The 13,090-nt window shown below is 38.5% G+C and overlaps 1 protein-coding gene across 1 annotated transcript in view; it reads left to right on the forward strand.

The window, feature by feature from the left end:
• The window catches only part of GABRG3 (gamma-aminobutyric acid type A receptor subunit gamma3), a 436,430-nt gene that overhangs the window by 414,788 nt on the left and 8,552 nt on the right, over positions 1–13,090 (forward strand). The window contains exon 7 of the mRNA XM_045560469.1: positions 11,830–11,982. Within this exon, the coding sequence (XP_045416425.1) occupies positions 11,830–11,982 (153 nt within the window). The remainder of the gene's footprint in view (positions 1–11,829; positions 11,983–13,090) is intronic.

Consider the following 13,090-nt stretch of genomic DNA (forward strand, 5'->3'; position numbering starts at 1 on the left):
CATGTTGTTTACCTTCTCCATTAGAGACTTTAATACATTAAATAATTATTTTATATAGCCTCGTTCATATCTGGTTCTGTTTCTAGTGATTACTCTGTCTCTTCAGACTGCTATTTTGGGCTTATTTTATGTCCTATAATTTTATGTGGAAACTAGATGTGTTTTACAGAATAGTATTAATAGATCCTGAGGTAAATTTTTCATATGCTTGGAAATCAACCTGCCTTCTATTTTTCTACACTTTTAATGCTAGGGTTTTTGCTTCCTTAGTCAGAAGTTGAACCAGGTTTGAGTTTGCTTCTTGCTTGACTCCAGGCTTGGCTTTGGGTCTTCCCTTTGCACTCTTCCCAGGGAGCACCTATCTCTTGCAGCATCTCCACCTGAATTACACTACTGTTCTCACTCAATGCTTGGTAGTGTGTTGGTGGTTGGATCTAGGGAGGGTGAAGCATTATCTGATGTTTTGACTAAGCCCCAGTATTAGGCAGGATTTGGAAACTTGGTTCTTGGGGTGTGACTTTCACAAGTGTTCCTGTTCCTCCTCCAGATGGAATGTTGGGCCTAGCAAGTGTTCCTGCATCTCCCTCAGGGGTACAGCTTTCTTCATTTTCCAGTCATATACACAAAGTCACACACACACTTGCAGAAGGTTCCCACCATTGCCCTAGTGTGTCAGTTTCTGCTGCCATACCCCCTGTATACTGAGGCATTTGGTCTACCCGGGGACAGAGGGATATGGGCCTTGGTGGAGTTCTGGCGATGGACACTGTCACTCTGCCCCACATGGCGCCATGGAGAGGCTTTTTCAGGAGTCTCCCTGATCTTCCTTTTGAAAACCTGGTGGAATTCCTGGGTGAAAAACCTGCAAAAGGATGAGAAACCCTTATCTCTGTGGCCACCAGAGGCTTTACACTTTCATGCTACTCCACACTTAGCATTTAGCAATTAGGTAAAAATTTCTTGCTGAATATACTTATAGGATTATATCATGTTTGATGGTATCTGTAAATTATCCTAAAAATTCCTCCAGCATCTTATTTGTAGACAATCATATTAACAAATTAACTTTTTACATAATTATTATACTTTAATTGTGCTAAGACGAACTTGTTCTAGAAACTGTCCATTACTTTATGATTAAACATGGTCATAGGAATGAAGTAAAAATTGATTTTAATAAAAATTATCATATTTTTCTGTTTTAAAATGTGTGATACTTTAAAAATTTTTTGTTCTAATGATCATGAAAAGTGAATGATAAGGATACGAGTATGCGTATGAACTCAACTCTTTATATAAGTAGAAATACATATGTGATTCTCCTTTTAAAAATGGCATTGTATGGGATAGTAATGATACCTTTACCACACATTCCTCTCTGGAAACAATGGAACACACAAAAAAAAAGTGAAAAAAAAGAGAAAAAACACAAAAAAAAAAGTGAAAAAAAAGAGAAAAAACAATTAGCATTGAAAATAGGAAGTAACCACAAATGAGCCGACATCGGGAGGAAAACAAGCAATAGTGAATTAGTGATGTTAAAAGAAAACACCAAACCACATGTAATAACCTACAGTTTTTTGGTAAGGTGTAGAGCTTTGTAAAAATAGATGGGCCCTTCCAGAAACCTGTGACTTGATCCAATGCTGTGTGTGTGTGTTGGTTGGAGCAAGGGGGATGCAGTCCAGGGGACCATTCCTGACCTCATCCACTCTGAGACTAAGAGGGAAGTGACAGTGACACAGAAGACATCACAGGGACAAGCCCTGTTCCATGGATCAGATAACGGATGTGTCAGTTTCAAAAGAGAGCAACTCTATTTCTACTGACCCTGGAAAAGGAAACATGAAATCATGATTCCTAACCCCATGGCTTGCAAAGGCCTTTTAAAAATCTACAGATAGCCTGCTCAATGCAAAATCAAGGGATGTACAATGCTGAGGCAGACTGATCATTCAACAGACATTCACAGAGGGCCTTCAAGAGCTCAGGAAGCAAAGAAAAGGGACAAAGTGTCCTCATGGAACTTGAATTCTGTGGGGTAAAGGGAAGAGTAAACAAATAAACATGTGAGTATCTCTCATCAGCTCATGGGACATTCTCCAAGATTGACCATATCCTAGGACATAAAGCATGTCTTAAAAATTTTACAAAATAGAAATCATACCATGCATCTTCTCAGATCACAGTGGAATAAAAGTAATAATGAACCCTAATAGAAATTCTCATTCCTACTCAAAGTCATGGAAGCTAAACAACCTTCTCCTGAACAATTATTTTATAAATGAAGAAATCAAGACAGAAATCAAAAGATTCTTTGAATTAAACGACAAAGGAGTCACAACTTATCAAAATCTGTGGGACACAGCTAAAGCAGTCCTGAGAGGAAAATTCATTTCCATAAATGCCTATATCAAAAAAAAAGAAAACTTACAAATAGACAATCTAATGAATAGACTCAAAAAGCTGGAGAAGGAAGAACAGACCAACCCCAAACCCAGCAGAAGGAGAGAAATTATTAAGATCAAATCAGAACTGAATGAAAAGGACAACAAACAAACCATAAGGGAGATTAATAAAACAAAAAGTTGGTTCTTTGAAAAAATAAACAAAATTGACACACCTCTGGCTAGACTAACCAAGAGTAGAAAAGAAAAAACTCTAATTATCCTCCATAAAGAACATGAAATGATAAATCACGACCAATGCCACAGAGATACATGATATCATCTATGAATTCTACAAAAATCTTTATGCACACAAATTGGAAAATGAGGAGGAAATGGACAAATTTTTAGAAACACACAGCCTTCCCAGGCTCAACCAGGAAGAAACAGAATTCCTGAATAGACCAATATCTAGATCTGAAATCGAAACAGCAATAAAAAACCTTCCCAAAAAGAAAAGCCCTGGACCAGATGGGTTCACACCTGAATTTTACCACACCTACAAAGAAGAACTGGTGCCCATCTTACATAAACTATTCTTCAACATTGAGAAGGATGGAATTCTCCCCAACACATTTTACCAAGCCAACATAATTTTAATACCAAAACCAGGCAAGGATGCAACAAAAAAAGAAAACTACAGACCAATATCCCTTATGAATATAGATGCAAAAATTCTCAATAAAATCCTAGCAAATCAAATCCAAGTGCTTATCAAAAAAATAATCCATCACGACCAAGTGGGCTTCATCCCAGAGATGCAGGGATGGTTCAACATATGCAAATCTATAAATGTAATTCACCACATAAATAGAAGCAAAAAATAAAGATCATATGATCCTCTCAATAGATGCAGAAAAAGCATTTGACAAAATTCAACACCCTTTTATGATAAGAACACTTAACAAAATAGGCATAGACGGGGCCTATCTAAAAATGATACAAGCCATATATGACAAACCCACAGCCAACATCATACTGAATGGGGAAAAATTGAAAGCATTCCCACTCAGAAGGCTGCCCACTGTCCCCATTACTTTTCAACATAGTATTGGAAGTCCCTGGGAGAGCTATCAGGCAAGAGAGCAGAATCAAGGGAGTCCAGATAGGGAAAGAAGAGATCAAACTCTCACTCTTTGCTGATGATATGATGTTATATCTAGAAAACTCCAAGGATTCAACCAAGAGACTCCTGGAATTGATCAATGAATTCAGTAAAGTCTCAGGATACAAAATCAATACACACAAATCAGAGGCATTCATATATGCCAATAACAGTCAAACAGAGAACCAAATTAAGGACTCAATACCCTTCAAAATAGCAACAAAGAAAATAAAATACCTAAGAATATATTTAACTAAGGAGGTAAAGGACCTCTATAGGGAGAACTAGGAAACACTGAGGAAGGAAATTGCAGAGCATGTAAATAAGTGGAAAACCATACCATGCTCGTGGATCGGAAGAATCAACATTGTTAAAATGTCTATACTGCCCAAAGTTATCTACAGATTCAATGCAATCCCTATTAAATTACCAACATCATTTTTCACAGATATAGGAAGAATAATTTTACACTTTGTATGGAACCAGAGAAGACCCCGTTTAGCAAAAGCAATCTTAAGCAACAAAAACAAAATGGGAGGTATTAATTTGCCAGACTTCAAACAAAAGCTGTGATTATTAAAACTGCTTGGTATTGGCACAAGTGCAGGGACACAGACCAGTGGAGCAGAACAGAAAATCCAAATATAAAACCATCCTCATATAGCCATCTAATCTTTGACAAAGCAGACAAAAACATACTCTGGGGAAAAGATTCCTTATTTAATAAATGGTGCTGGGAAAACTGGATAGCCACATGTAGAAGACTAAAACAGGACCCACAGCTTTCAACTCTCACAAAAATCAAATCACAATGGATAACAGACTTAAACCTTAGGTGGGAAACTATTAGAATTCTAGAAGAAAATGTAGGAAAGACTCTTACAGACATTGGCCTAGGCAAAGAATTTATGAAGAAGACCCTAAGGCAATCACAGCAACAACAAAAATAAATAAATGGGACCTGATCAAATTAAAAAGCTTCTGCACAGCCAAAGAAACAGTCATGAGAGTAAACAGACAACCTACAGAATGGGAAAAAATTTTCGCATACTACACATCAGATAAAGGACTGATAACAAGAATATATTTAGAACTCAGGAAAATCAGTAAGAAAAAAATTGAACAACCCTATCAAAAAGTGGGCAAAGGACATGAACAGAAATTTTTCAAAAGAAGATATAAAAATGGCTAACAAACATATGAAAAAATGCTCAACATCCCTAATCATCAGGGAAATGCAAATCAAAACCACAATGAGATATCACTTAACTCCAGTGAGAATGGCCTTTATCAAAAAGTCCAAAAACAACACATGTTGTTGGTGTGGATGCGGAGAGACAGGAACACTCATACACTGTTGGTGGGACTGCAAACTAGTGCAACCCCTGTGGAAAGCATTATGGAGATACCTTAAACAGATTCAAGTACACCTACCATTCGATCCAGCAATCCCATTATTGGGCATCTACCCAGAAGAACAAAAGTCATTCTATAAAAAAGACACCTGCACCCGAATGTTTATAGCAGCACAATTCACAATTGCAAAGATGTGGAAATAACCCAAATGCCCATCAATTCACGAATGGATTAGTAAATTGTGGTATATGTATACCATGGAGTATTTCTCAGCTATAAAAAATAACGGTGATACGACATCTCTTTGGTTCTCCTGGAGAGAGTTGGAACCCATTATATTAAGTGAAGTATCCCAAGAATGGAAAAACAAGCATCACATGTACTCACCAGAAAATTGGTTTCCCTGATCATCAACTAAATGCACATTGGGGAATGATACCAACTGGATATCAGACTGAGGCGGGGGGTGGGGGGAGGGGATGGGTGCATGCCCACATGATGAGTGCATTGCACACTGTCTGGGGAATGGTCATGCTTGAAGGTGCTGACTCGGGGAGGTGGGGGGTGGGGGGAGGGGGTGGAGGTATGACTACATGGTGAGTGCCAGGCACACTGTCTGGGGAATGGACACACTTGAGGCTCTGACTCAGGGGGATGGGCGGTACATGGGCAATATATATAACCTGAGGTGTTGTACCCCCATAATAAGCTGAAATAAAAAAAATTATATATCAGCAATAAAGTTATATAATGTAATTTAAATATAATTTATGTTTAATTTAAATATATCATCCATGGCAACAGAAATACACATGTATCAAGAACTAAATCTAATAAAAGATTTGCCAAGACTTTACAGAAGAAATTTTTCATTGAAGGATATTCAAATAGAAGTAAATAAAACTTCATAACAACAAAAATTTTGTTTTCTTAACTGCTGTACTTTTAGGTACCCATGTTGAACTAAATAAATGAAGATGCATAATTATAGTCCAATCAAAATAAGAACAGTGTTTGCTGGGGAACTTTTCAAATTGATTCTACGATTTTATGGAAGCACAAAGACCCAAGACTAGCCAAGGCCTAGTCTTGGGAGAAGAATACCAAGACTGGACACTTCTCTACTTGTGACCAATGCTATTGTATTAGTTTTCTATTTCTGTTTAACAAATTACCACAAACATAGCAGTTTAAAACAAAACACGTTTGTCATCTAACAGTTTCTGAGAGTTGGGTATGACCTAAGTGGGTCCTTTGTTTAGGCTCTCTCAGGGCTGGGTGGAGGGGGAGGCTGAACTTCATTCTCATCTGGAGACGTAACTGGGAAGGAATCTACGTGCGAACACTGTCAGGCAGTCGGCAGAAGCCATGATGTGCAGACGCAGAGCTAGCAGTGGCTCCCTCCTGCAAGACCGGAGGGGACGCTTTCCCTTTGTGAAAGGCCCCTTCCTTCCAAGGTCTTTCACCTGATTACATCCAGGCCCAGCAGGACAGTCTTTCTTTGGATTAACTTGAAATCAACAGATTTGGGAGTTTAATTACATTTGCAAAATCTATTCACCTTCGCCATATAAAGTAACTCAAATCAAGGGAATGAGTGGCAGGTTATGTTCTATTGATTAAAACCAAAGGGTAAGCTTTGCCCACACTCAAGAGGAGGGAATTAGACAAATGTCTGACTAAGTGGGGATTGCTTTAGGGGGTGTTTGCCACTGTTCCAAGCAAGTGTGGTAAGTGTTTGGGTATCAGCCTGCACACACAGACTCATGTTCATTTATGTTTGTATGAACACTTGAATTAAGAGAGGTGGCCTCACAGATGACTGAGGGTGGCAATAAGTGATGTTACAACAATGAACCTTGGAATTTAAAAACATGATTTGGAGATGAATTAATTGCATATAAGAATAATTGGGGGCGGATGTGAGGGTGATCTGGCTGCAACATCTGTCACCCCATTGATCGCTAGGATTGATTTGGCTGATCTGGCTGGCTAGGCGGGTGTCCCCTTCCTCCCTCCCCGCTCCATGTGTGTCTCTCCGAAAGCTTTGTGCTCCGTCAAAGAGGACGACCTTCCCCAATAGAGGAGGACCGTTCTTCGGTCAAAGGTATATGAGTAGCTGCGCTCCCCTGCTAGAACCTCTAAACAAACTCTCAAGAATAACTGGGGGAAAAGCAAAACTTGTATAAAAAAACTTATGATCTTGGGTTAAGGGACAAATTCTCAAGGATGACACAAATAGTACCAACAATAAAATAAAAGGTTGATAAATTTAATTTTCCTAAAATTAAGAATTTGTTTTCGTGAATTGGTAGCATTAAAAAAAAAAGGCAAGCGGAGTCTTCCCAGGGCAAACTTGAAGAGTAAGATGGAGAAGATTAAGCTTTTGCTGTGCTGAGCATTGCTTGCTAGTTACAAAGCCTTGGCTGGTTTTAGGGGGAGTATTAAGCTTAGGCTGTTTTGAAAGATCAGGATGAGTCTGTCTCTAAGATGGAGAGAAAAGATGGCCATTAGGAGAGGAAATTCAGGGAAATAACAACAATATTTAAAGGAAATTCAGTGGATGTTTCTGGTGCCTGAGATGCAATAAAGAAATGAGGTAACCTACAACATGGAGTAAAAGATGATTTTGAAACAGTGCACTCTGGGAACAGGCTGGGTAAATTATGAATGATCTGGCTAGTCCTAGCACAGCTACCATGTTGAAAACATATCTATGAGCCTCCAGTCTTACCACTGAAATGGAATGGTAAATTCAGATGGAAACATCTCTGAGCTTACATATTAGAAATATATTACAAATCCCCATAAAGGCCTTTTCTTTTTTTAATTTTCTGAGAAGATCTCTATTCCTGAAACAGGGTTATACTTTTAGTGCATAAGATACTATTTGTTGGCAAATTTTGAAACAGAAACTAGGATTTTGAAATTGTGAATTTGCTTAGATATCTGTTATTTTATGGATGTGGCCCCAAAGGATATTGTCCAGCAACTGGTTCTCAGTTTTAGAAAAAAACCTACCTCTATCATCTTGATTTTTTTATCATAATTTATTATCTACTTACTGATTCATTAAGATGATGTTTTTACAAACATAAAATTTAGTAAAATGGGTCAGGGTTGGTGGCTCATGCCTATAATCCTAGCACTTTGGGAGGCCGAAGTGGAAAGACTGCTTGAGGCCAGGAGTTCAAGACCAGCTTGAGCAAAAGTGAGACTCTGTCTCTATGAAAAATAGAAAAATTAGCCAGGCATGGTTATGCGCATCTGTAGTCCCAGCTATTTGGAAGGCTGAGACAGGAGGATCACTTGAGCCCAAGAGTTTGAGGTTACAGTGAGCTGTGATGTCACCACTGCACTCTAGCCTGGGCAACAGAGTAAGACCCTGTTTTAGAAAAAAAAAAATAGTAAATGAAGAACAGGGTCTTTAAATGAACCATGTCCTTTGATTTAACAAGAAAGTAATTGCATGAAGTGTGAGTAAAGAATAATTCTACTTTCCCTGAGAAATATGTAAATATACTTCAATATAAATTTATCGTGCATTGTATACTTACTCCCTTGACACGTCTGTGCCAGATACCTCTGTTATCCCTGCCTTTCGGGGACTACTCCTCCCTCCATGACCAGCCTGGGAGCTTCTGTCTTCTTACAGGAATCTGCCCCATCTGAAGTTTTTTGTCCAAAATGGGAAGCTGAAGCCATCTTACCTAAGCGAATTATAATGGCCCACATCACTGGCTTTTTTCCAACCTGTCTGAAATTGACTGGATCAGAGTCCTATGCATATGAACCTGGAATCAGAGAAAGCAAATAAATGTATGTCAGTCTCTCCCTGTTGGTGGGAACTACCAGAATTTGCCAACTCTTAAATAAATACATAAATATATAGGAAGCCCTAACTAGCCCACTGTGCTGTTTCAAAATGTCAGGCTGGGGCAAATTATTGTTAATAGATTCAATGCTAAAAAACAATTATTGAGAATAGATTGCTGCCTAATAAAATAAATAAAGCAAATGTTTGGGAATAGAAACATCTAGTTTCAGGTCCTGACTTTCCTCTGAATTCTGTGTGCTGGAAGGAACCGTCTTCATGGGTCACTCTGAGGCCTCCCAGCTGTCACTGACAGCATCATGCACACCTCCAGTCACACACCCGACACTGGGACTTTGGTGATGCTGCTTTCTCCTTTGAAGCAGCCACTTCGGGAAAAGGCAGAGCCTCAGCAGGGCACCCAGGGGCCAGGAAAGCTACTAACCACAGGATGCCCAGATAAACGTCTGCGTTACGCAGAGGAGTAAGCTGAGCACAGGCATGGGGAGTCCCCTTGCCGCCCCGGGGAGGGAGAAAGCAGATGGATTGCTAGAATGAATTGCGTGTCTGCCCTGGGGTTGTCCTTCTGTTTATCTTGCTCAGTAACCTATAGCAGTGATAATTGAAGAAATTCATCAACGCTTTGCGTACTTTATTTGGGCCGTGTTCATAACTCCTAGAGTGATTTATTATGTTTTGTTTTTCTGTATGCTTGTTTTTCTGCTAGAGTTTTTTTTATAGCTTTTTATTTATTTATTTTTATTTCAGAATATTACGGGGGTACAAACGTTTTGGTTACATAAATTGCTATTGTACCATTTTAGTCCAAGTTACAAGTGCACCCATCCCCCAGAAAGTGTGCTTGTATGTGTTAGGTGGAAGAGTTTATTGAAATTTTATGCAAACATTAACAGGCATCAAGAATCACACATAATTCAAATAACATTTCCCCAGGAAATGATGCAACATTGGCATTCACATTACTTGGAACAATATTGTTGTGTTCCTTTATTGCTTCACATTAGTCATCCTGATTCCTTTGTGCTGACATGCTAACTTGCTTAAAATTTTAAATGTTTCTTAGAAAATGGCATCAGAGTTGATGTCTATCAATGCTCCTAAACGTTGCTAAAATACAATATTGCAACCTATAAAAAAAATTCTACTTTATTGAAAAGCATAGTTTTCATTTGGGCCCAATATACTCTCCCTGTCAATCTTTTAAGTAAAAATGGGACTTTAATGATGACCTTTTTATTTTATTTTTTGAGACAGAGTCTCACTTTGTTGCCTGGGCTAGAGTGAGTGCCGTGGCATCAGCCTAGCTCACAGCAACCTCAAACTCCTGGGCTTAAGTGATCCTACTGCCTCAGCCTCCCGCGTAGCTGGGACTACAGGCATGCGCCACCATGCCCGGCTAATTTTTTCTATATAGATTTTTAGCTGTCCAAATCATTTCTTTCTATTTTTGGCAGAGACGGGGTCTCACTCTTGCTCAGGCTGGTCTCGAACTCCTGACCTCGAGCGATCCACCCGCCTCGGCCTCCCAGAGTGCTTGGATTACAGGCGTGAGCCACCGCGCCCAGCCAATGATGACCTTTTTATTAAGCAAATACTAATTGATAGCTTATCATTAGGCAACATTGGCAAACAAGAGAGATATATGCCCTAATCCAACCAGTTTATTGGTTTGAAGACAGATATTATATTCATAATTATAGAAATGAGTTTATCACAATTGTTGGGGGCATTTCAGGGAAGACTTCCTGGGGAAGTTAGTAATTTCTAAGCTAACATTCAAGGATGAGAGAATAGGAACTATCCAGATGCAGGGAAAAGAAAAAAGAAGAGCATCCCAGCCAGAAGGCAAGGGATTCAGAGGCCTGTGGGGAAGGATTTTGGCAAGTTTGAGGACCTGGGCAGACCAGATGCCAAGAATATAGACAGTGGAGGACACAGGATGGTGTAGACCATGATATAAGTGTGACAATTGTGCAAGGGCAGCAAGATGTTGCTGAAGGATTATGAGGAGGAGGATATAATGATATTTGTGTTTTAGAAAGATCCTTTTGATGGCAGGACATAGTATTGTTAGGAGACAAGCTTGTGGTTGTGATGGTAGCTTGAACTAGGTGAGGAAAGGATTTGAGGTCCATGTAGCAGACAGAACCATGGAGAAGGGAACAGAAGGAGTCAGAGATGGCTTCCGGGTTTCCTCCTTGAGCATGTGAGAGAAAGACCTGGATGAAGAGGAGGGTTGGGTGACAGCTCAGTTCCAGACATGGTGAATTTCAGGTGCTGCAAGGAGGAGTGGAGGATTCACATGATGAGGGTGGGGAGAGACACAATCTCGGCAGGGAGATGCCCAGAAGAGAAATGGATAGAGATGCCTCAGGAATGAAATGTATGGTGCACCCTCTCTCAAACCCCCAGGGAATCTCACAGAATCTCTAGTAACAGCTACATCACCCCAAATTCTTTGTGGTGCAGCTCTGTCTGGTAGGAGGGAGCAGAATGTCATGAAGTGACTACTTCTGCTTGTTTCTGGGTTGGTACAGCATTGAGTGCTAAAGTTATGAGAAAATAAGATAAATATAAAAATATTAAATAAAACAAAGTACGAAGTTGATTAGCTAATGTTCATAATATGATAAAATAAAAATATAAAATGGTTACACAAGTTTATGTATATGATAGCTCTGTTATTATTGAAAAAAACATCCTTTAAAATGACCCTGGATCTGTTTGAGGATTGATTTTACCTGTTACCCTTGAATTTAAACATGCAACTTACAGAAGGACTCAAGCAATAATATTCATAGCTCATCAAGTCATGGCCTGTCATAGACTAGATCTGCATATCTGTCCCCTCTGTCAGTTGGTATGTTTGTTTTTGTGTTTTTTACAGTGACCAGTAAGATGCCCTGCACAGCCACGGATACTATAAACATTAAGAAAAGGATTTTGAGCCTTTTCCTGATTTGATCTTGTTGTAGTTGTACATTTTTATCCAAGTTATTCATCTCACAAAATAAATTGTAAATTATTTCCCTGAATTATTTATAACACATGAAAGTTGTCTTAATTTTGATAACATTTTATTACAGGTGATTATGTTGTCATGACTATATATTTCGAATTGAGTAGAAGAATGGGATACTTCACTATTCAGACATACATTCCTTGTATACTGACTGTGGTTTTATCCTGGGTGTCATTCTGGATCAAAAAAGATGCTACACCAGCAAGAACAGCGTTGGGTGAGTTTCAAAAAATCTCTCCTACCATTTGTGTAATTTTAATATAGAAGCATTCATAAAAATACCTTCAGTGAAAGAGACTTAGTTTAAATGTGAATGACCTAATTTGAGGGTTACTTAATCTATGCTTGGATTTTTTTTTTTAAGTAGCTGAGTTAGGTTGTTCTTTCTGACAATGGAATTCCATGTTGTGCTACTTAAATTAGGTTGGGGTTAGAGATTCATAATTATCGATTGTATCATCTGATACTGTAAGCTGATACAGTCACAAAAATATAGGCACATCTTGAAACCCGTCAACTCAAAATTCTCACATTAGTGGCAGGAAACAGAACTTGCCACACACCTGTGAGGACTGAAGACCCAATATCAGTAAAATAGCTTCTCAATAAAAGAAGCTCCGTTTGTCTATAGCAACTTAACCACTGAACAAGAAAATGATCGTTGTTTTCAGCTGTGATCCACACACTAAAACTCAGTCTTTTTATGAGTTTTTCTCTGTCCCCCAAAGTCCTCTTAATAAAAACTAAAGTTCAGTAGTTTTAAAACTGTGCAACATATTTTGTCAGTTTTTCTCTATGATAATAATTTTCCCTAACTTTCAATGTTTTGATTTTTTGAAGACAGGTAATATATAAGACTGAATATAGAGGTTGTTCCTCCCCAACAAATTTCTTCCAGACAAGAGGGAGCTGCATCAATTTCAAATCCTTGCATTGTCCTTCATATTTGTATTGTGATTTTTCTGTGTTTGTTTTTTTATTCTTTATTTGATTCTTCAACAACAAAGTACTATTTAACCGAGATAAATTAGCCTGTAATATCCTCCACCTGTACTAGTTTTGCATGATAATAGAAAACACATGATAGAATTGCTAAATCATGAGACAAAGATATTAACACAAATTAGCAACTACTCTTGGGGTTATGACCTTATAGTTACATATGTTAGTGCCATTGTATGCAAGACATTTAAAGATCAGCTTCCAAGCAATATAATATATAGTTATGTTTATACAACTTGAGACTATCAAAGTCCTACAGAGAATAGTTGTTGTGGGATAAAGAGCAGAGAGATATTAGAACTACACAGTGCTGTCAGATAGCA

This window comes from Lemur catta, chromosome 9 (genome assembly GCF_020740605.2).
Source record: "Lemur catta isolate mLemCat1 chromosome 9, mLemCat1.pri, whole genome shotgun sequence".
NCBI classification, from domain to species: Eukaryota; Metazoa; Chordata; class Mammalia; order Primates; family Lemuridae; genus Lemur; species Lemur catta.